At 36.9% G+C, this 26,092-nt stretch overlaps 1 protein-coding gene across 2 annotated transcripts in view; it reads right to left on the bottom strand.

Moving 5' to 3' along the window:
- The window catches only part of LOC150106843 (regulator of G protein signaling loco-like), an 81,536-nt gene extending 57,404 nt beyond the window's left edge, over nucleotides 1-24,132 (bottom strand). The window contains exons 1-2 of one of the 2 annotated variants that reach the window (XM_090392758.1): nucleotides 23,868-24,132; nucleotides 8,680-8,833 (exon numbers count right to left, since the gene is read on the bottom strand). In XM_090392758.1, the coding sequence (XP_090248884.1) occupies nucleotides 8,680-8,799 (120 nt within the window). In that variant the 5' untranslated portion in view covers nucleotides 8,800-8,833; nucleotides 23,868-24,132. Of the gene's footprint in view, nucleotides 1-8,679; nucleotides 8,834-11,301; nucleotides 11,502-23,867 lie in introns of those variants that run through there. The other variant, XM_090392759.1, reaches the window with a different exon arrangement.
- Nucleotides 24,133-26,092: the final 1,960 nt, after the last annotated feature.

Raw genomic sequence — 26,092 nt, forward strand, 5'->3', positions numbered from 1 at the left:
AACTAGATTGAGTTTTTTCTCCATTTCCCTCAACGTCGACTTCGGGTGAAGAATATAGGTTTAGGTAGCCGGGATTGGACTAGCCCATTATCGAGTGATTCGATAATGATGTCGGGGTCGACCATACTAGTAGACCATGTCAGCTTGAACTTCTTTTGAAGTTGCAGTCGATTTATTTGCGTATGAACGCTAGTAGAAATCCCGCAGGTGTAAAGATCTGCCAGCAGAAATTTTGTAGAATAGAATATCAAATCAGTCTTATCTTGATATTTTTTCACAAATTGAAGAACGCTTACCTCTGTATATCATTTCATACAGAAATCCAAAAATCACGATGCTGCATAATTGCGTACTCACTCCAAATCGAATTTTCACTCAATGATTCGATCCACATAATGATATAATCAATAACAATAATGAGCGCCCTCCATTTTGGCCTCACCGAAAATCACTATAATCACTTACATATATAATAAAGTAGTATTTAAAAATAAGGTGTATATATGAATTTAAATTTCTAGATTAAAAAAAAAAAAGAAATAATTTGATATTTAATTTTTTTATAATTTTAATTTTATATACATTTTTATAATAGAAGTTTTCAGAAAAATTTGAATTGTTGTGGTGGAACGGACTGGTTAAGTTATCCACCTATGGAGACTTAACGATTAAAATAGACCATTAAGAGGAAAGTTTCTTGCATTTTAGAGTTTTATTAGTGAGAATTGATTGGATATGCAGGGCCTGCCTTAAGCCGATTAGGGCTGAGTCAGGAACATGTTAATACACACACACAAAAAAAAAAAAAAAAAAAAAAAAAAAACTAACTAACCCGTAGTCTTGGAAACGATTAAAAGTATTCATGCCTTTGCTAGGATCATTTTAACCCCCCACCCCAACCAGGTAACGAATCGCCGAATCGCGATGTTTCCAGCATGATCATGGAAGTTGGGGAGGGGGGGAAACCGATTCTCCCGCCTTGATTAACTTTGCACTTTACTAAGACGTGTCATCGTTCAATTTTCCTTGAAGTATCTACTTGAATTCAGCGAGACGTGACTTGGAGATCGAGAGAGTGAAAACGCAGCAACTTTACACACCATAAAATAGGCGTATTAAAAAAAAAAAATTTTTTTTTTGTATTGGTGATTATGATGGTTGTAAATACCAGGTTGAAATGCACTACTATCATTTATCTCTTTTACTAAAATACTTTTTTGTTAAAAAAATTGGTAAAAGTTTTTTAAAAAAAATTTATAAATAAAAAGATATAATTAACTGTATTAATTAAACTTTAAAATAATTATAGATTTCTCAAAAGAACTATTTATAAACGTAAGTAAATATATACACCTTGTTTCTTAAAACAATACAGTACTATATAAGATTGTTTACATAACTTCAGTCCTGGTGAAGGACCAAAACATACGACGAGGCTGCACGAGCTTCCTCTTGTGGTTGCCGGGATAAGAATAGCACCAATGCAAATCCAAGCATGTTGTAAGAGGCGACTAAATGGACGCTGAGATTCGAGAGTTTGAGTTCGCTCTCTTAAGGTTTTTGCCTTAAGGGAGCAATTTGAGTCTCCGGGGAAAGTGTTTTCCGGCATGGCCCGGTGAGGGGCTTTGTCGGTGAATGCTTTTCTTCGGAATATGAGCGGTTCTGCTCGGTGGTAGGTGAAAGGCCATCACTGAGTGGAACCAACGCTGAGTTGGACGGTCTTTCGGTCACTATTGAGTGGTCTAGGGATCGTCTTAATTTTTAGAGATTGGCTTTACTTATGTATCCCCAAGGATACCTCCTCCAACGAACTGACAAGCTCCAACCTAACATCAGTACTCACTGCCTCACTAGCTACCATGCTTCAGGAGTTCAGCAAAACAAATCCTACGCTATCCTCCACGAAGAAATTCCTGCAAGGAACTCATTCAATTCTGGCAGCCCACAATCATGAATGAAATGAAATATAAGCCTAACTCGCTTATCATAACTGCGTGGAACGCAAATGGACTGAGTAACAAATCCTGGAACTGTAAGAGTTCACTCACAGATACAATCCTGATATAATCTTAGTAAATGAAACACATCTCACGCCATCTAATAACCTTAAATTACGGAGCTACATACTGAACAAAACAGACAGACTCACCGCCAGTGGAGGAGGTACAGCCGTATACATTAAAAACTATCTAAGCTACAACGTCCTGACCAATCCGCAAACCAAGAACCTAGAGATAACAGGTTTGAAGTTCCTACAAACAATGCTGGCAGTATCAAAATCTATGCTTTATACAATCCACCCAGCATTCCACTACTGATATCTGATTTGGACTTCATTCTCTGCTCCACAAACTCCATCATCATGTCTGGAGACTTTAATGCCATGCGTACAGCTTGAATCAGCTCCACAGTCAAGGACAAAGGTCGTATTCGAAATCATTACTCGACACGCAACTCTATTGTTATAGCCGGACCCATCACAGCCCAGCTAGAAGCTAAGATGTACTCGACATCGCCATTTTCAGAAACATCGGATACCAGTATCCGCTGGAAACGTTAAACGAGTTATCTTCTGATCACAACCCCATTCTGCTTAAGCTGTACACAAGAACAATTCTCTCCTCCGCACTGATTTATATCTTGGGACAAGCTCACATGGGCAGATACTGGGTACTGGGCATCTCACATCGGCCCAATACCTATTATCCACAATAAAGAGGAAATAAATATAGCCGTAAACAACCTTACCAGCCAAATCAAAAAAGCAATAGCATCGGTTACCCAAACCGTAGCGGTCGTATCCCTGAGGAAATCATGGACCTAATTAGATTAAAAAACAAAGCCAAAAAGAGATACCATAACACAAGAGTCCCACAAGATAAAACAACTCTGAATAATTTAAATAGACAAGTCAGTGAAGCTCTCCGAAAATACCGAAACCAAGATTGGGAAACCAAACTGACTAGTCTAAACCCAGAGGACAACTCCATCTGGAAATTCTTGAGAACCCTCCGCACTAAATGCCAACCTATACCTCCAATACAGACCAAGAAAGGAATTTCTCACACAGATAAAGAAAAAACCGAAGCTCTAATTGGCAGCCTGGAAACTCAATGTAATCCCTCTTATGAAAATCTGAACATCAATCTTATCTACAAGATTCACCGCCGAGTCAAGCAAGTCTTAAGACAACAACAAAAGGATAACTCAGAACCTATCACACTCACTTCTCCAGCAGAAGTTATAAATATCATAACCCATCTGAACAACAACAACAAGGTTCCAGGTCCAGATGGAATCACAAACAGAATAATCAAACTACTTCCCAGAAAAGTCATTGCGCATCTAGTCAACATAATCAATGCCATCCTCAGATTCAAACATTTTCCTATAATTTGGAAGACGGTGTACATCACGCCAATCAAAAAGATTGGAAAGAACTCTGAACTCCGCGAAAGCTACAGACCTATCAGTCTTCTATCCAGCCTTGGAAAGGTTGCGGAAAAAGTCGTCCTTACAAGGCTTCAATCAGCAACGGCTAAATTAGGTATTATTCCAAACGAGCAGTTCGGATTCAGAAAAAACCATAGCACTGCACAACAAATACACCGAATGGTCGAATATATCACGAAAGGTTTCAACTGGAATCTCCACACAGCTGCAGTCTTTATAGATGCTGCGAAGGCTTTTGATAAGGTGTGGCACCAGGGTCTTCTCTACAAACTCATGAAATTCAATATACCAATTAATCTAATAAAAATAATTGGCACATACCCCAAAGACAGATACATGCAAGTCAAAATAAATGAAACTGTATCAACCAGAGGCAAGATCCTAGCAGGTGTGCTGCAGGGCTCACTTCTGCCTCCCCCTGCTATTTTCAATCTACATAGCTGATATCCCTCAAAACCCAAGTTCAACAATATTTATTTATTTATTTATTCGTATGGCATGAATATCAAAACATGCAGTACAATACACTGTCACTTTATTAACATATAAAATTAAAAGTCAAAAGTCATTTTAAAAACCAATAAAATTAAAAGGTTACATCCATATTGGTCAGATAGTTCATAGCTTCGGGTGTAGCACTTAAAAAGTTTAATTTGTCCCTCTGAATATGCTCTGAGATAACATTGAGTCACAATATGGTTCACAGTTTGTCTCTGAGCTCCACAATCACAATGCGAGGATGGTCGTTTACCCCATTTAAAAAGCATGTCCGCACATACACCATGATCAGTTCGTATTCTATTAAGCTGAGTCCAGGATTTTCGTGGGAGGTGTGAGAAAGCATCAAAACTTTCTTGTAATTCATTGAGAGAAAATTTTGTGATGTCATCTGTATGGCTTTCCCACTGTTCTTGCCACTGTTGCTTCAAGTCAAAGTTAGAATATAGTAGTAGTTGGGCTAATTTTAGTGGTGGATGTCTGGATCTCAATCGTCGTACACTTAAGTCTGAGAGATCTAAATGCATTGGTAGGGCTGTGTTCTCCAAGATTTTCTTATACTCCTGTAAGAGAGCCTTAGTCCTGCGCAGATTCGGTGGAACGATGTTACTAAGAGCTGGAAGCCAGTGTGTGGGCGTTGATTTAATTGTGCCAGAAATCAGTCTCATTGTATTATTTAGTTGGCTACCAACAAGTTTAACATGTGTCCTATTTAGCCACATTGGTGAGCAATATTCGGTAACAGAGAAAACTAGACCAAGAGCAGTAATCTTGTAATCAAAAACTAATAGGCACGACATGGGGGATGTTGCTCCCCATGTCGTGCCTATCAGTTTTTGTATTATGTTGTTACGGGTTCTTAACTTAGCAGAAACGTTTGTTAGGTGTTGCTTGTAAGAGAGCGTGAGGTCCAGGGTAACGCCCAAGTACTTTGGAAACTTATTGTGTCGTAGTAAACATCCTTCAAAGAAGATATGTAAAGTGACATCTGCCATGTGATTATTAAGGTGAAAGCTTGATACTTCTGTTTTGTCTGGATTGAGCTGGAGCCTCCATTTTTTATAATATTCACCTATAGTTTCAGATCTTTTGTAAGTACGTTTTCAGCCTGACTCATGTTTTTGTGTCGAATGGCAATTACAGTGTCATCAGCATAACAGAACTTGCGTGAGATGGTAGCAGGCAAGTAATATGCGTATAGGTTATAAAGTAAGGGTGCCAATACTGACCCTTGTGGAAGACCATTATTAAGTTTTCGTTGTCGGGACATTTTATTTCCTAATATAACTTGAAAGAAACGTTCAGTGAGCATGGAGGAAATTAAGTGTGCAGTCCGTTTACATGGGACAATGCTAAGAAATTTGTATATAAGACCTTCACGCCATACTGTATCATAGGCTGCTGTTAGGTCCAAGAACACAGCTGATGTGTTTTCTTGCTTCTGAAATCCAGCTTCTATGTATGATGTTAAAAGTGAGCACTTGATCACAGCAACCACGTTTTTCTCTAAAACCAGCTTGCTCAATCGGGACATGCTGCATAATTGGTATGGACAATCTATTGTAAAGAAGGCGCTCTAACATTTTATAGGTGCAACTCAATAAAGCAATAGGTCTGTAACTTTTTGCCTCCTGGGTTGGTTTTCCAGGTCTAAGAATAGCAACTATTTTTGACTTCTTAAACTGGCTAGGTAGTCGGCCAGTCAATAATATATCAGAAAAGAATTCACAGAGCCATTTTATAGTATTTGGCCCGCTATTAATCAGAAATTCTGGATGGACACCGTCGAAGCCTGGGGCCTTGCCTGCTTTGATATCTTTTATGACGGCTTTTACTTCATCTATAGTGAAGATTGAGGCATATTGTGAGAAAGCAGGGGCATTTATTTTTAAAGCTCTAAGTTCTTTCTTAACTTTCTTGGTATGTTCACGGTCCCTAGGTGTCCTTGATATATTAACGATTTGATTAGCTATTTTCTCAGAGGAGATGATTGTGCTTTTTCTTTTAGGTAGATTAGTTGTGGATAGTTGTTGGAGAAGATTCCAAGCTTTTCTACTTGATCGTTTGAAGTCAAGGTTTTCAACCGTATCAATCCATTTTGTTTTTCGAGATGAGTTCAGGCTATGTAGTAATTCATCTGCTATTTCAGGATCTTCACTTTTCAGGAACTCTCTGTAGAGATGTTCACTCTCTTCATTCCATCCGGGGACATAATCTTTTCTGTAACCTCTAGGGATATATTTTTTCTCAGGTGATATGATTGCTCCTACAAATCTCTTGTACTCTGCAACTCTAGCAGGTATCCACCGAACACATTTATCCAATTCATTCGCAAAATTTCTCCAATTTGCTTTTTTAAAATTCCAACGCGGTCGTGGAAAGGATCTTGCTATAGGTAGTGTCATACCAATTTCCAGTAACAGCGGTCGATGTTGACTGTGTGGGAAGTTAGAAAGCATATATCGTTTTTCCGGTAATGTTTGCCCTACTGTGTTTATTGAAACAAAACATAAGTCTGGATTAGACTCTGTTTGCCATGCTGATGATCTAAAGGTGTTTCTATCTTTGGCATCAAATACAAGGTGTATTTATTTATTTCTGCCCATTGAACGAGGGTAGTCCCGCAGTCGTTGTTATCACGGTACTTCCATTCTTCATGATGGCTATTAAAATCACCAATCCATATTGTTGGATGTTGATAAGTAGGTATCACATCTATAGACCATGATGTTAAAGGAGGTTTATAGACATTGACTATTGTTATGTTGTGAATTTTCACGCTCACAAGATGGGTATCGTTATCACATCTCGTTGTCAGGACAGAAGCATCTTCTATATCATCTTTGATATATGTTGCAATGCCATAATTCCGGTGGTATGTAGCACCAATCAGAGTGTAACCAGTTATTTTTCCTCTTCTATTAAGATCGTCTTCGATTTTAGCATGTGTTTCTTGAAGAAGCACAACGTCAATGTTGTTATCTTGTAGTATTTTGCATAGATAGTCACATTTTGCTCTGTTAATTCCCTCGATATTCAGTTGACACATCTTAAGGCTAAATCCCAGTTTTTTGTCAGCAATATCAATAAAATTAGAAAAATCAGTGTTGTTTGACTGCATGCCTCAGCCAGGAGAACTAAGTATTAGACAGACTGCCAAATCGCTCTAGCTCAATTAGCGTTACCCAGGGTGCACCACGAGGAGGCGAATAGAATTCGCCTCCTCTATTCGTCACGAATAGAGCATTGTATACAGATGATACTGCTTTATTAGCAAGTCTCAGCCCCAAACTGGCGATTAGAAGACTCCAAAGCATTATCATGCACTGACGAAATGGCTGATGGACAGGAGGATCCAAGCTAACCCCCCCCCCCAGAAGAGTCAGCCATACTGTTCTCTAAAAAGAAGTTCAAGACCAAGGAGGACATACATCTGCTAGGAGTCAAGATTCCATGGCAGACTGAAGTCAAATATCTCGGCGTGATGCTGGACAAAAAACTCCAATTCACCAGTCATATAAAACACAAACTCGAAGACATCCAAAGTTACCGCACAACTCTTCCCCATGATTAGCAGAAGAAGCAAACTGGATACTCATATCCAGGATGGTAATACGCCCAGTCATCACTTACGCATCTCCTGCATGGAGTCATATCTTGGATACAAACATTCAAAAACTGCAGAGGATATAGAATAAATGCCTGAGAATGATTCTGGACGCTCCCATGGTTCATTAGAAGTCAGTATTCCCTACATCACATCCCTCCTTCATGATCCAGCAGAAAAGTTCTTCACCAAAACAAACAATCATCCAAACCCGCTGATCAAGCAAGCTTCAGTTTACAATGAAGCAGAATTCCACAAATACCAAAGACCCAAGTCAATTCTATGCTCAGCTGAACACAACTGATCTCACTCTCCTTCCAGGGCGAGCTCAAAACTCAATAACTCTCCACTCAAAGAACCTCCCTCTCAGACAAAGGGGAATACGAAAAGTATATATATATAAGTGGTGAATTGTATATTGCAAGTAATTTTATTTATTTACCATCTTTAATTCTCATAAAGTGTGAAATTTATGTGAAAAATTTTTGTAAAACTATGATGTTTCCAAAATCCAAATTTTTTTTTTATAAATATTAAGTAAGACAAGACCTTTGTGATCAGCAATCTATTTTTAACTTCTTTTTTTTTCCTTGTCAGTTTTACCGGATTTTCTCTGTTCACGCATACAAACTGTGATAATTTATTGGAAAATGCGAACGCGTTTGACTTTTAATAGATACGTGAAAGGAATTTTGCTGATTAGGAGCAATCCGCAGTTAGATGTTGAATTGTATGTTTTGAGTTTCTCTCAGCAAATCATTTCGTGCTCGGTCATTCATCAATCTGTTCAGTGTATTATGTAATCGAAACGATTGGCGGATGGAAAAAAAAATGAAACCCGATCATCCAGCAACAAGATGACAACACGTTGCCTAAGAGGTCACAGGTTAACTAATGACGTCAGAGCTTAACTCATGAAGGAATACTTGTATCTTTCGACTGTGCAAAACACCAAAAGAAGAAGCAGTTCTGCGTACAAAAACAGCTGTGTAATAGGCAACTGATTAAAATAAATAAATAAATGTAGAATGGAAAGTCAAATTCAAAAAATAATCAGCATGAAGGAAACAGATAAATAGAAACGAGCAGAGATAAAGAGAGAGAGAGAGAGAGGCACTCACCGTAAAAGCAGCCAAACCAGAAGGATCTTGCAAAAGCGATTCGAAGCTGGTAGCCCAGTTCATCACACAGGTCGAACTTTTCCTGCGGGAATTCCTCCCGTATTGACTAATCACCATCATTGTCACCTTCAGTTATCTCCCCATAGAACGAACCCTGCAGATACACACAAAAGATAAACATCATCAGCTAACTGATAATCACAGTGATCACAGCAATGATATTCTACGCTCTAAAGGACAAAACTGTATAGTGACTCATTACGCTTAATAATAACCATGAGCTGGAAATGCTCCGAATCATCAAAGTCTTCTATATTAGCCAGCCAATAAAAGAGAAAGCGAATGACCTTGGAATCAACAAAACGTTATCTTTCCTCCGCGAGATGGCGCTATGATCCCGCTTACAGACATTGCAAGGGATAAATGTTAAATTATATGAACTGATCTCCCTGTTTGTATGTGCATTTAACTTATTACCATATCGAGATTGCTGTACTATAAGTAATTTGCAGATAGAACCCAGAGGGGGTCTTTGAAAAGGTTTTTGTCTGCCAGACAACACTAGAGTTGTCTCGCCCATCTTGTTAATTGGGCAGCATAGAGGATAAAATGCATCTTCTTATTCAGCTGACACCATGAGGACAATAGGTCGTTAAATCACTAATAATGATCGAATAATTATGTCCAAGTACGATCAGAGCTTTCTTGTCCTTGAGACATCCCATCAGCTGTACTGATCATGCATTTAAGATGAGTTCCTTGTCGCAATGGGAGAGTGTTATCTTTATCGAAGACGCCCATCGATCTGTAAGCCGACAGTGAATTAATGTTAAGCCTGACCTCCATTATGTGTTATTACAATTCCAGCCTAGTCACGATCACAAAACCAATAATTCTCTCTTTCTGACTCCCCATTTGTCTGTCGCACTTTCAACTTTCTCAAATTAGCGTTTCGTGTATTTATTTCATTATATTAGCCTTATCTTACAGGGTGGAATCATTTCAGTTATTAACAGAAAAAAAAGTAAACGTTAAACAAGAAAATATCTGATTCTTTATTTTTTCTTATTATTACTTGTTATTTTTATTAATTTTAATTAACCTGGTTCAGTAATTTTTCGTTTTGATATTTTTATAGTTTTATTACTCTTCATTTTAGCATTTTGTCGTTTTCTTTTTTTTAAAAAAAATCATTTTATTATTTCGCTTGTTATTGATTTATATTTTATTATTATCGTTTATTTAAATATTTGATTTAATTTAACAATTTCTTTAATTTCTGTTCTTATTTTTAATACATTAAATTATTAATACTTTACACTAGAACAAACCAGAACAACATATTAAATGAAGTTAATACAACACTAGATGGCGCACTACACATCCAATTAGCTTATTTTTATTCTCAACATCAAAATAATAAATTACGAGGAAACATAATTGCGTTTTCGATTAGAGAAAATGTTCAATGTACTGATTTCTGTTTTATCATTATTTTTTTTAATTTAAATCTTTCGTTTAATTTGAAATTTTATTTAATTTCTATTCTTTTTAATAAATTAAATGCTTATTACATTTAAGAAACTACAATAAAGCAGAAGAACAACGTATTAATTGACATTCATAAAACACTAGATGGCGCACTAGACATTCAACTCATTCTAAATATCAGAATAATAGATAATGATAAGAAATAAAAAAATGCGCTTTCCATATCTGCAAGGGAATATAAATGTTTATCGTTTAGTTGAAGCCATAGAAAAAGGGAAAACTGCTCGCTTAAAAACTTATTTAACGAAGTTACTTATTAGTACAAATTATAGTCACAGGAACATTGTTAAAATAATTCCTACCGCAACAGACTCAAGCATGTAAGGGAAATTAAGAATGCTCATGTTTATTTATGAATAATCCGCATTCTTTGGTACGTGTGTACGTGCGTAGAGGAGGGTGTAGGCAATGATATAGGACATTAACCTTAACTGTGTAACTGTTAAAAAGACAACTATAACAAAATAAATTAATAGATGATTAATTTGGTTTATTATAATTGCACAAGGTTAAATATTCATTTACAAATAAGAAAGAGAGATCATGTGCTAAAAGTAAACAATAGGCTTTTGTGAATGTTATTTTTAATTATTTTTAATAGTAGTTTTTTTTTTCTGTATAGGTGTTTGCAGAAAGTAAATCCACGCGTGTTATGTTTTTAGATAATAATTATATATAAATGACATTATTTTCAAATATTGCAAATCTTGATAAGGATGACTATATTTTTTTAAGTCGCTACATAATTAATAAGACAGGAATAGAAAAATTTTTACTTCTTATATCGTAACATATTATATAAACTTATTATTATTATTATTATTACGTATACAACAAAGTTAACAATAATAGAAAAATTGTCGGTTGGCCTAATGCCAACTGTTTCAATTCAGTGAAGTTAAAATTAACAGGATGTACAGTTCCTGGCATGAAAAAAAATATATATATATATATATATATTTTTTTTTTTTTTTCAAAGGATGTTTCTCTCAAAATGTATTCGTATGTGTGCAGTATAAATTCACGTTTAAAACCAACAGAAGTAATTATTCATCATCGATCGTCACTTACCAAAGTCTGCTCTTCTCAAACTCATCTTTGAACTGCCTCTAACAATCTGTTGTTGACGATAATCGTGTCCTAAAGCATAACGCGCACACACACATACACACACACACACACACAACACTTTCTTCGTGTGGAAACTGAACTAAACTATTCAACAAGCTTGTCAACTGTTCACGTGCCACACAGTGCGGTAAGCTGCTCGATGCCGGAGTCCCATAGGAAGTGTGCGGTGACGTTTCCGGCTTACAGAATCAGACCGTAACGGAAGAGCCCCCGTGACGTCACTACGCGCCTGGAAGACTGTCCACGTGAAGGGAGGGAGAAGAGAGAGAGAGAGAGAGAGGCGGTAGCTCTGGGAGTTTACAATTAAAGGAGATAGGCCCGAGCAATTCGGCATGAATGGACTTCGTTAACGTGGAGGAAATACACTGTATCCACACTCCATAACGCACAGATGTTCAACACCTAAAAGAGGGACAGAGAGAGAGAGAGAGAGAGAGAGAGAGAGAGATTAAAGGATACAAAGAAACCGATATAGTGTTGCATAATCCTCAAAAAAACAGAGAAAGAAGAAAAAACGTTCAATAGGAAAAAAGGTGGGAAAGCAATCAAAATAGAAAAAAAGTGAAAGAACAAAAATAAAAGCCAAAAAGATGAAGGATTTTTGAAGGAAAATGGAAAAGAAAATGAAATGTTAAACAGGGAAAGGTAGAGAATGCAAGAGAGAAACTCGCCAGGAAAGAATACTATATAATATAATGTAGATACAATTAACCATGGTAATGTCAACGTAATAAACACCTTAAAAATGTTAAGTACGGTATTCCATTATTAAAAAAATATATTTGAGATCTCAAAAAAAAAAAAGTCCCCTAAACAGTCCCTCTGGATTTTATCAAGAAATATCAAATGCCATAAAGCACATCGTGTTCTATAATATGCTATTATAGAACACTTTTAAAATAATATTTTGTAATTCTTTAATGTCATTATTTAGAGAAATTTTGATTATACACCATTTTAATATTTATATATAATTTATAATTTAAAAAAAATGTTTTTATATTATGGAAAATACCTAAGAATATCGATCTGAACTTTCCCCGCCTTTGCAACGAGTTGCCCGAGATTGTACTACGTACTATACCAAGATTAGCGATCAGAACTTTACCCACCTTTGCTGCGAGTTACCCGAGTTTGTACTATGAACTAGGACTACTTGCATTAGCTCACGCTAGTAATCGCCGATACTTTTATAGTTACTATATTCGGCATGAAACTCTTTGATTCCAATCTTTGAGTTTCTTATTCGATTTTTGCTTCTGTCAGCGACTTTTCTTGAGAAGAAATCTCATCTATGGAAAGTAACTTTTCTTTACAAATTACGAACTGATTACGGGTATAAAGCTGCTCGAGGGTACCATTTTGGTTTGCTAATTTATAAAAGTCAGAGTCTTCTATTCCAACAACAAACGCTAACACATTTCGGGCATCTGTACGACCACGGTCGACATCAGGGCCTTGTATGCGTACGGTATCACCAATTTGAGCAGGAGGAAATTTTCTTTCTGAGGTTCGTAACATTTTCGTTGCTTGCAGTAGAAGATTCTCTTTTTATAGAAATAAACTCGTGTTGTTCAATCAGGGCTTGATATGAAGAAGCGGTAGGTTAGGTTAGGTTCTCGGCTTGTCGTTTCGACCCCCCACCAGAGCTTATCTGTGCTTGTCGACATATACCGGCGATGGTTTGATGTATAATAATATAACCAATATAACTCCTGCTTCCTTTCCTTTCACATTCAATATGCTACGCATGCAAACGTCAACTCCACAAGGCTTCACAGGCCTACTTAGATATAATCAGTAAATTGAAATTGAAAAATAAATAATATTTATTTAATTATATTAAATAAATTTAATTTATTTTTAAATTAATTAAATAAAAATAAATAAATTTAATTATATTTAATAAAATTATATTTATATGTATAAATTAAAACAAAATATGTATAAATAGTAAATAATATATTTTTTTTTTCAAAATTCAGTTATATATCATGATTAAATTGATATTAATTTCCTATCAATAATTTTCCTCGTAATTAATCACTTATTTGCCAGGACTCCAATATTGTCTGATCTTGTTGTCTGTTTGCCATTCGGTCTTATCTAGATTTTCATCTGAGATTTTTCCTATCATTCCAACATCAAACACCTGTTTTGTTAACCCTTTCTCTCTCCTCTTTCTTTAAATGATCTTCGATTAGTTCTTTTCGAACATTTCCTGAATGCTAACAATATCAAGTTCCTTCCTAATATTTTCATTTTTAAGATAATTCCATCATGGATGTCATCTGTTTTACGCCTTTAATTTTTCTGGCAACTTTCATACATTCTACAGTCTTTGATCGAGTGTTTTCTTCCTAACAACCCTCTCAGATCCATTGCTAGTTTTTAGTTGTGCTTCACTTCAACTCTTGTTCCATATAAATTTATTCAACTGACTGCATCAGAACAGTTTTGCTTATTCTAATAGCAACGTTCATATTTTATTTGTCATCTTCACTAAAACTCGTGGCTAAATGACGCCCAAATGTATTATTCCTATAAGTTTTCCATTGCCTATTTTCATAGCTTTTGTCTTTTTTTTTAAATTCCTGCTATCATACTTTGTTTCAGATGTTTATTATTATTTTAAGACTTCCAAAGACTTATGATGAATTTATTGGGGAGTAGAACATCATTTTTACAAAATAAAGAGTTAAGATCAACATCTCCAGTTTCTATATCAGGTTCACTGCCACTTTCCTTCATAGTGGAATCCATATAGATGATAAATAATACTTACACTTGATTTTACATCAAATCATCATCCTGTAACTGACGTTATAGAAAGCTAATGTGATGTTACGAGTCTTTCGGTTGTAACTGCTGACTTACAATTTAAATGTAGACCATAATATCCCATTTGCTCAGAAGAAACTATATTTCTTTTGTTTTTCTGCTTTTCTTTTTGCGTTCGTTGTCTTTAATACATTAAAGTACATTTATTAGTCTGATAGTAGGTTGATAATATTGGAGTAGCTCTAGGTTCCACATGTTTTATTAATTCAATATTTTGTTAGTTAAAAATGGAGCCACGACGTTCTTATGTTTAAAAACCTTGAAGTATTATTATAAATTATATTCCTGTTTTTATCTACGTCGAAATTTTTAATTTCTTTTTTTTTTCCCAAAGGTAATAAATGTAATGTTTCAGATAACAATGGGACCAACTGGTGTCTTTTAGTTATTCGCATCCTGTAGTAGTGGTAAAGGTTAAAAATGAATGGATGAAAAGTAAAAAAAAATAAATGAAAAAGCCAAAGAGTGTTAAAAAAAAGGATCATGATAGAAAATTGCAAGCAAAAAAAATGGAGAGAAAAGAAAAAGGTAGGCGGACTTAAGAAAGATACGAATGAAAAGGAAGATCGAAATGCTTTTTATGTTGAAGAAAACCACACATTCTAACGTATTTTTGGTTTCTTTTGTTCAGTTTTCAAGTGTGTCGTTTGCCTCACAATATGCATCGTTAGCCGTTTATTCCAAATTGCGAAGGTGGGAGTCAAGCGTCACGATATCCCCCTAGGCAATCGTTTTCGAACAACACTTCATTCCTGGAAATGATGATCATAAGCGTGTGGAGAAATATTTGTGGGATCATCAGAGACAGACAGCAACTCATTGCCCGCGGTCATCCTATTTTAAGAAGGTGCAGGGGGCGCTGAACTACTGGCAACATAAAACATACCAACTAGGGAGAATATATACTTCAAAACAGCAAGGAGCGGGATCTATACTCGGTTTTCTCGGCGGGCTTCTCAAGTCTTGGTAAACACTAAACAAACACAGCAGACACCTAACGCAGCCGAATGCCATCATAAATCAAGGTCACGTAATGACTCCCCTGGCAAGGTCATCCATGCATGGATTTCGCAAGGTGAAATAGTTGTGTGTGTGGGCTATTTTTTGAGCGATGGAATCTGCAAGATGAATGCAGAAATTCAAATTCTCTCCCCCCCCCCTCCTCTTTTCAAGCAACTTGTTTTCTGTTTCCCCCTGTCGGATGACAACTCCCAGTGTGCACCGCCCAATAAGGTTGGCCTGTCTGTTGCTTGGGCGAACCTTTTAGACTTCCAAAACACTAGTGGGAAAGGCTTAATCCCTTCCCCACAAGACACCACTCCTCGGTGAATAATTAATCTCGTGGAGGGGAAAAAATGAGCGGAAGAAAGCAATTATGAAAAAAAAGAATTGGTGACGGGCCACACTTAGGGGGTTATGGAGATTATAATCCCTTCTGTTGGGTACACAAATATATAATAATAAATATAGGGTGTGTCAGAGAAATGTTACCACACTTTGACACGTTGCCTGAAGGGGAAATTTAGCCAACAGTACAGAAACGTTGTTTTGGAAAGCATCTAGGGGGCGCTGCCATTGTGTAGGACGTTTTGAGCAATACAAGAGATTGGAAAACGAATGACTGCAAGACGAACTTCTTGTTGACGTTACTGAGATACGTAAAGAGTGAAATTTGTAAGAGTTTAGAACTGCCTACACGACAAGTTTTGTTGCCAAGAGTCTCTGAGTAAACTGAAGAAAATTTTAAATCGAATATTGTGCATTGAATTATTTCTCATCCTGAGTGGATGTGTAGTCGTTAAGAATTAGTTCTATCAGGCTTGATGGATGGTTATTATTTCGCATGGTAATATTGAGATTCAAAGATATGAATGTATCCAACTTTTCCTTTAAATGTAGAAGTGTTTCTTATTTGAGCAGTTGTTGCTTACTCCATACAAATCTGGCCACCCTTGGAATACTGCTGTCATGTTTGGAGTGGTACACCTAAAATCTCCGTAAAAAATCTTGATGCTGTTCAGAAAACAGAAGTTCGGTTGGTTAATGACACTTCCCTTCCAGTCTCTCTTCAGCCACTTTTCCATAGAAGATCAGTCTTTGCATTGCTACGGATATTTCCATGGTCATTTCATCAGAACTAGCATCTATTATGTCTCCCATTATTTTACATTGGTTGGGTGATGGTTGTAGGAAGCTACTCTTTATTTACGTAGGCACCTTCCTATCCTAGATTCCTATTTACGACCGTAATTAGGGTTCTAGATTTTTTTCCCTCTCCATAGACCCGGTGTTAGATATTACTTTTTTTTTTTTACGTTTCAAGTAAAATGGAAATGTATCAGTAGAAGATCTCAGGATACCAATGAAATATATAACCACGTGATATAATAAAAGTAGTGTAAATGGCGAAGATGAGCTCAGCTCGTCCTACAGATAATGAAAATAGCAAGTAATCCTGTTATCATTAGCGATTTCAGCATGAGAATCTTCAACCCTAAATGAATTGTTAAATCGCATCCACCGATGGATCTGTGGGCAGGTTTTTTCACGTAAATATTTGGAAATTCTACTGTAGAAAGCAAACATGGAACTTTTTTTTCCCCAGACATTCACAAACATTCGTCTGCACTGTGGAATTCAAACCAGCGGCTCGTTGGTTGGAAAGTACCAGCAATGCCTACTTGGCCAACTAATTCGGTAGTTTAAATCTCTCACATGCCTTTATTGTATTCCCAAAATCACGATACTTCTCCCCATTAGCATCCTCATGTCTTGCCTTTATCGATTAATAACATTTATTACTGGCAGTTAGTCGACAGAAATCGCTGAAAATCTCATCATGTTCTTCACGCGGACTATGGAAGCCAAGAAAGCATCAACAGTTGCATCAATTAAGCACCGACTGTTGATGTGAGTCACACAGATGGTACTGAGGAAACAAATATTATGTGCATCTTTCTCCAATCCTGTCGAGCTAAATTTTGACGCACTAGATGAGGTTTTAGGTAGGTAGTGAACCCAGTTCATTTCAGTTTCAATAATTCGAATCTACTTCTAGTTCCAGTTATGCCGAATCAATTATGGGAGAAAATCCCCCAAACCTTCTTACGAAACCAGTTAACTCGCACATTCAGATGAAAAAGTCTCTATAAAAGTTGCGAGTTCCAGAAGAGATCCGAACCCAAGTCTTTCTCACCGATGGGAGCATTTTGCAACTACACTATGGAGTACTCCATTTCCAAGAATCCGACGATAAAATAAATGAAATAAATTATGGGAAAATTACACACTTCTTTGCAATTAAAATAAAAAAGAAAATATGTCACAAGTTATTTCTAACAGCAACGATAGTAAACAGAACACTTTAGATTACTAGTCGGTCTGCATATGTTGTATTACATCCCTTTTACCATCTGACGAATTCTGATGAAATATGATGTTGAAAATTCCCATTTATAAATTATCAACGCAATTCGAATTACCAACTAAATTCATATTTTTTTTTCTCACAGTAATGGAGCATGCATAGCTCGGAGTCGGTATCGATGATACTCTTTAGTTGGAAAGACCCTGGTTCGAACTCCGTCTAGGAAGCAAAGAGCGGCCAAAGTTATCTGGTTTCATAGAGAGATGGCAGGGTTTCCTCCTGGAAATAGAGGTTTTTCATTTCTCAAAACAGGCAAATCGGCGCCAAAAGGACCAGCCAGTCCTTCCTAATAAACAAGACTGTAAAGATGATATTAGGATAATTAATACGTATGTACAAACAAGAGAAGTCGTGAACTATCATCGTTGATGAATGTTTCATATTACAACTATCTGAAGATTATGTATTTGAACATCATACTAATAGCGTTACTATTAGTACTTTAGTAAGAAATATAAAGATTAGTACTTTATTACTATTGGCACTTTAGTACGGTACGAAAATAGTATTGCTATTTTCCTCCCATAAAACCATACACATACAGCAGAAAAATAAAGAATTCTATGAAATCGCAACTCATTAACCTTTTACTTTTGGTGGGGTAGTGCAGATAAACAGGTTTTGTTTCAGGTAGTCGCATGCCCGATGGCATTTGTGCGATGACTTGTAAGTGGCAGGCGTAATCCCCAAGATTTCAAGAATAAGTCTACATAAAATCTCTTGATAACGAAATAAGCTTCAAGGTGCTTGTATATGAATAGGCCAGCAGGAAGCGGTTAGGCTTAATATGATGATCCTTTTTTTATCAAGTTGATCCAAGGGAATGGTTGAGCGATGCAAAGTCTGAATGCTATCCGGACTTTGCATCGCATGCTAAGCAGACAAGTTCTTTTGCTGTTCCAACACAGGTGTAATCGAATTATTATGGTTTTTAAGTGTCCAAATCCATGGCACAACTATTCCTTGGATTGCCTAACAAATGACCGAGTGGCTGTTTACCGTGTGATTTATTCAAGTATTGTGTTTTTTAAAATACGCACAAATTTCCGTCTCCTTGCGAAACATCATAAATACTCTGACAGTTCTGACAGCCTGACTTCATCCCGGATACAGCTGTTCAGCTAAAACAATATTATTTTCATAATAACACAGTTGGAACTCAAATAAAGGATTAAATAAAATAAATAAAATCACAGCTGTGGAAAATGTTATTGAAACTCTAAAAAACGACAACACGATATATTTACTGAAGCTTGTGCAGTCGTGTATATTATCAATCACCAAGACTACAACTAATTATAAACCCAACCGTCTTCGCGAAGATATTAGGCATCTAATCAGGGAAAAGATATCACAACGCACGTGCTCCGAAAACTCCTTAACAAAATGAACAATCAAGTCAGAGAAGCTCTCAGAAACCACAGATATCAAGAATAGAAAAATAAGTTAACATCTCTTAGTCATGAAGATTTTGGAAATTTTTGAAAACTCTCCTTAACAAACTTAAACCTCTCCCTCGTATGCAAAGTGAGCACAGAATTGTACACAGATACAGAAAAAACTGAAGCTCTTGTTAGCCATCTGGACAAGCAATGCAGTCCATCATATGAAAATATAAATATCAATCTAGTCTACAAGGTTCATCAACATGTCAGACGTGCTTTAAAACAACACCCAAATAACTCAAAATTGATTAAATGTACTTCTCCAGCAGAATTAATTAACATCTCAACAACAGCAACAGAAAAAAACCATCAGGTCAAGACGGCATCAAAAATCATCAAACTACTCCCACGCAAAGCTATAGTGCATCTTGTCAACATCATAAACGCAATACTAAGATTGCAGTGTTTTCCTGCAACGTGCAAAACTGCCGGCATCATTCCAATCCACAAACTTGAGAAAGACCCGCAGTTTTCCATCCAGCCTATCATCCAATCTAGGAAAAATTGCTGAAACAATAATCCTCTCCAGACTGCAAGAATCAAAAGATAAAATAAACATCGTTCCGAATGAACAATTCGGATTCCGACGAAACCATAGTACAGTTCAGTAAATCCATCGACAATAAATCCATGTTGAATATGTTACTACCGGATATAACTGGAAACAGCACACTGGTGCTATTCCTGGACATTGCAAAGGTTTTGACAAAATCTAGCAGCCCAAGGTCTTCTTTACAAACGCATCCAAACAAATACTCCAACAAATTTAATACGTCTAATTAAATGATACCTCAGTCACAGCACAATGCAGGTGGAGATCAGTGGAACTACCAAACGCAATATTTTAGTTGAAGTTCCACAAGGCTCCTTGCTGGCTCCGCTTTTATTCTCGGTCTATGTAGCAGATATCCCACAAAATCCTATGTCGACCCTCACAGCTCTATAAGCAAACAATACTGCAATATTAACTAGATCTCTCCCTCCTTACCTGGTAACCAGAAGACTACAAGATAGTATCTCCACGCTGGAAAAATGGTTCTCTGATTGGAGGCTTCAAGTAAATCCTCAAAAAAAGCACAGCCATACTCTTCACCAGAAGGCTAACATTCCACAAAGGAGATATCCAATTCTTTAATGCTAAAATCCCATGGCAAACAGCAACCAAACATCTTGGGATACAATTAGATAAAGGACTACGATGGAACAGTCACATCAAACTCATCTGTACGAAAGTATCCAAAGCTATCGTTCAGCATTACCCCACGATTAACCGTCGTAGCAAACTAAATACAATTAACAAACTACTTTATCAGATGGTGATATGTCCCATAATCACTTATGCCTCGCCAGCTTGGGGCCATACTTCCAAATTCAACAAACTAAGATTACAGCGAGTATAAAGCAAGTGCTTACGAATGATACTAGACGCTCCATGGGTCATCAGAAACGAATAAATTTACCGTGATACTAATATTCCATATATCTCTTCTTTTCTTCGTCTCTAGCAGTAAAGTTCTTTTCAACTGCGGCCATACACTCAAATCTACTGATACAACAAGCCACTAACTACAATGAATTTGATCGCTACAAGCACAAAAGACCTAAGGCAATTCTACTATCCTCTGAGTATATTTAATCCCACAGTCCTCGAAGGGCGAGCTTAAAGCGCACGAACTGTTCCTACCACCACGATTTCTTGCACAGATGAAAGAGAGTGTGAAAAGCGGTTTGCTTCATCTGTCATATCAGTAGCGTTGTTGTATATTAGCAATTGGCTCCGCTGGGCGAATGCAACAGACTTTAGCTTTAACAGAATCGAACTGACAGTGGACTTTATAGACTTAGAAAAGAATATTCAACAATGTAGTACAATGGGAAAAGCTTTTCGAAATAATGAAAAAAAAAAAAGGAAATTACTGCACAAAAAACAAAAAAAGGCATCATCCTTGGCCGACGAGTTACGGAGATCCAAGAAATCGTAACGGCATAAATAACCTTTCGCGACTTGAATCACTGGGCAAGAGTCAATCAGCATGAAATTAGGCAGCAGCAGAAGATCTAGAAACATTCCAGGTGAATGTTTTTGTATCGGCATCATTGGACACTTCCTCATTTATCGCGCTCAACGGCGGTAGGTAGATGTAGGCCAGTTGAATTAGAACGATATCCCGATCAGGGGCGCGTCAGTAGTGTCCAGCGCCTGTGTGCAAAACATTAGTTGGCGCTCCCCCTTCCAATAAAAAAATCACGTTAAAAAAACGTTTTTTTAAAGTATTTCCTCCTCTTTGGCTCCTGTGTGCGTCGCACACATTGCACATATTACCGGTGCCCTTAATCCTGCTATGAATCCACTGGATTTCTTGGTATGCAGACAGCCGAAGGCTGATGTTTATGCTACACTGGAATATGAACAAGCTCTCCAGTGGATCCTGGACAGTTGTACGATAATGCGAATGTCAATGAATGGCTTAGCGAATACAGCATTCGCTCAGCCGACGATGTGCGGCAAGTATTGCTGCTCACGGAATCCATTTCGAACATTTATTGATTAGGTAAGTGTTTCCGGCCCTCCTTTATCATCAGAATAGGCCGTAGAACGGGTCCATATTTTGGCAAGCATTTTAGAAACACCCTACATATACATGAGTAGCTGATTCTGAATTGGATGGTAAAGTTCTTCCTGAAACATCGCCATAAAACAATTCTTAGTAAAGGATCGACATAACAATTATTGTTTTCCGTAAGGAAGTTACATTCTATATCTAGGAAGGATGAATCATTTAACATCTGCACCTTAGGAGTGAAATCCAACTCTACTGAATGCGGAAAAGGAAAATCCAAATATTATCTTTTTTTTTTTGAGACTCTCTCACAGTTTAATTTTGAAAGTCGGCTTTTTCCTTCATACAGACAAATGAGCCAGAGAATATACGCAATTAACAGACAAAAATACACTAGTGGGCGATAGATCGTGTAGTATGAAAATGGTGGATTATGCAATGTATATAGCGTGCCCTCTAGCGACGAATCCTTATATTTTGTGGAAATACCACGTAATAATAATAGTAATAATAGTAATGTTTGACTAGCACGTATAATAGTTATCAGCGATGAGAGTTTTTTTGTTTATGCTATCGACAAGCGACAGATTGCTTCTAAAATATCATGCATTTAATTTTTTCTGTTCATTGGTGGGTAGGTTGGGTTCTGGCGTATTTCTCCGCGCGAGGTGTTTGTGGCTATGTTCTTGCACATGTAAGAAATAGTACTGGTTTAGCTATAACCCGAAGAAGTAAACAAATATTGGCAATCAAAACTGAAATAAGACGAACGATAGAATGACATCATTCTTTGGTTGCGTGGAATTTGTGAAATTAGGCTAACACTAAAAAGTTCAAATTGATGAATACAACGTCAAGGACTTATTTTTAAAATATTTATGCGTATGTAAATTTCGTTTGATTTGTGTGACTTTAATAAGTAATAATATCCCCACTACCATAGTTGAGATTCAAAATATATCAACATGTGGGTTCAATTTGTATTCACTTTAGTCCTCCAGTAAGGTGGGCGGTACACTGGTTTCAAATTCATCGATGTTTTTGGTCATCAGAGGATCTCACTGGAGAATCTAACCCTTAGTTTCTGTTTTAAAAATCCCAAACATTAAAAGATTTCAACTTGATGTAATATTCTAGCTCTCAAATGGATGGAAGGATGGGGGAAAATAATTGATATTAAATTAGAATCCATGCGGACTGGACCTTTGAAGAAATTCATCCTTTTTTGGGTGGATGGGGGATGAAAGAACAAAATTCAGTACCTGGTTAGGATTTTATGGGATATTCAGTTCTTCTGTATACTTCTCTGGACTTCCCTAAATTCGGGTTCAGTTGCTTAGCGACTCTTTACGACTAAAGGAATTGCTATAAGAACTTTTACTCAGATAATGATTTAGTCGATTTCTGACGAAGCTTGTAACATTTTCTCTCTCTCTCTCTCTCTCCAGGAAATTGGTTTTTAACTAACATCTTCAAAGGAGTCAAGAACACACACACACACATACACACATACTCAATTATGGACACAATACACCTGCTTTTGTAATCTTTGTTGTTCTGGCATAAATCAATAAGCAGCCAGTCTCCGTAGTTACTTTCAGACAACTTTAGATAGATAAATAGATAGATAGAGAAAGAAAGAGTGAGAGAGAGAGAGAGTTTCATTCTATTGCTCGATATTCATGAATGCTCGCAGAATGCATGTGTGTATGTGTGTGTGTGTGCTCTCAGACTGATTTGGCTCTTTCATAGGAAGGAAACACCGTCATATTCCAGAGCAAAAAAACCCCTCCACCTCCAGACGAGATCGACTAACTCTTCTTACAGTATAAAAGCCATTTTTATTCCAAAGAAACATTCCCTCATGCCAGAGATGAAACTCAACCATTACCAGCAAAAGGGTGCATGTGTTATATTGTTCTTCCTGCCCTACAAAAGAGGGCTACTAAACTTGTATTTTATGTTGTTAAATAGATTACCGTAATATATATTTCGGTGCTTTTAAAGATGAAAAAGTTTGTATTTAGAAAAACATCATAATTAAAACCCTCCTAGTTTTGTTTAATTATGATTTTTAAAAAACCTTTTTAAAGCTACCCCCCCCCCCCACCTCTTCCAGTGCAATTTACGCATCTATTGAAGTGCAACTACCCAGTATGGGAGCTCTCTCTCTCTCTCTCTCTCTGACTTCACATGTGTATTCACATACGTACTGTTAAATTCAATACTTACAGGATGTGAAAATGATGCCACAAAAACAGAAAACGCTTTCAGAGTCTTCTATTTATCTAAACAGTCGATCATTGAGAGCGATGAGTTGCATGCGTGCTCGGAACGTATCCTTTTTCCCCCCTCCTTCGACCTCGCTCGCATCTATCCGAATGTGTTGTCTACGCACGGGCTTCAAATCCAAAGTATCTCCCTCTGTCTCTTTCCCTCTTAGTATCGTTGGAATCTGAACCACATGCGTCTACTCGCTAAACGTTCCTATGAAACTGTGCTATCGACTGTTTCCTGCAAACCCATGTAAAAAAAAAAAACGGAAGTGGAAATAGGACTTCCGGAATCAACACGTACATAACACCTCCCTTCTCATTTAGTTAAGGAAGATCTTTGGAAAATTTTGTTGGGGTACGTGTAGCTTTTATCAAGGCAAGAAGGGGAGTTGCTTGCCGGACAATGTCCTTGTTGATTATGACGTTCCCACGTTGGAGATAAGACGCTGGTTTCTTCGCAGCTGTGCCGAAGGTTAAAGAACGCAACAGCGACATGATGGAAGCATTAAGTGATAAACAAAGATTAGCAATCACATGACAGAAGAGTATAACGGGAGCTCATTACAACACGTGGATGACTATTAACTACTTACATTTTTTATAAGCTACGCTGTTCAAATAAGTTAAAAACGCGTTGACTGTATATTACTGTCCTATTCTGGAGCTGCGTACCACAGCATACTACTTAATATTTTGATTACCTTTTAAATGGTAATTTTCCTAAATTATTACATCAGTATCGGTACCACCCTTGGTACAGTGCGTACCGAGCACCATTAACACTGTTAATAGTGGACAGTACCAAAGGTGTGAGAAATAAAACAACATGGTACCATTGGTATAACGGTAAGATCAAACTAAGAGCTGTAAACTATAGATTAGTTTATATTTTTGGAGTGGGAATAACAGCTTTCAAGTATCCACTTAGTTTCAAAACTCAGAATTGGATGGACCGCGATATGAATCTCTATAGAGGCCATCGCAACTCACAGTTTGTTGGTATCACAATTTAGTGATTACATTTTATAATAGTTGTGAACTCTTTTGAATAAGGCAGATGGCCTCCTGGTGATATTCCTGGATTTTGCAACAGCGCTTGACAATACTGCATTAGAAACTTCGGCATGGGTTAAGGATACTGGAATGTTTTAATTGGAAGGCTCTGTCAGTGTGATGCCTCGGGATTCTGTTATTAGGCCACTGCTGTTCAATGTGTACATGTTTGATACTGTTAGAGATTTTGGGAAAAGACAAAATAAAGATTTCGTTGTCACCTCCTAAAATCTCTACTATCCACAATCCTGCCTAGTGACACTCGTAATAAGTTGAGTGTCACAAGGTACGATGCTCGTGTTATCTCAGAAGAATTAAAAAAAGTGATACGTTATACAAGTCTTTTACGAGGGTCGTGATAAATTGGCTTGAGAAGAACAAAGGGACCATCTCTCGAAGTTCACAAGCAGGTTGGGTGCATTTTTTTTCCATGACGAGTGACGAATGGATGGAATGCATCGCCTGAGTGTTTGTAGCGAGTGCATCAATGCAATAAATAATTTAAGAAGGATACGATGGTCAAGCTAAAAGCTGGAGTAGATTTCCCAAGTTCAATTTTAGAGATTAATGGAAGTCTGATGGCAATAATAATCATCTGTTATATTTCGTATGCGCTTCTCAAACTTTATTTATCTATTCGTGGATCGAATTTTGTTCGTTTTTGGTTTCAAGGAGACCCCATTTACGAAGCTCATCACGTTCAATACAATGCTGTTTTTCAACAGCCCCAATTGAATAAACTTAACCAATAGATTCCTATAGATCCAGCACTTTTTTCCTTTTCTTTTTGTTTAAAAGGAAAGTTAAAGTGGCATAGAAATTTCCAGAATAGTATAACCTCCTCCCACCCCCCACACAAATCATCTTTGAATCAGAGAATCGCTTCTTAAAACTTGAATTACCATAACAGCCGCTGTTAGAAATTTGGGAACCAATCTAAGTTCACCCTGGAAAATGCGTACCTCTGTCAATAACTGATTGAGTTCGTTCGTATTGATCCATCCCGCGAGGAAAAGACGTAGCGATATTGAAAGCGTTTTTATATAATGTTGATAAAAATCGTCGTTGATTTTTATGAACAGTAGACAGTTGCGATTTTTTTCTTCTTTTTTTTCTTTTTTTTTGTCA

This window comes from Typopeltis vanoorti, chromosome 5 (genome assembly GCF_054136105.1).
Source record: "Typopeltis vanoorti isolate ZY-2024b chromosome 5, IOZ_Tvanoo_1.0, whole genome shotgun sequence".
Taxonomy (NCBI): Eukaryota; Metazoa; Arthropoda; class Arachnida; order Uropygi; family Thelyphonidae; genus Typopeltis; species Typopeltis vanoorti.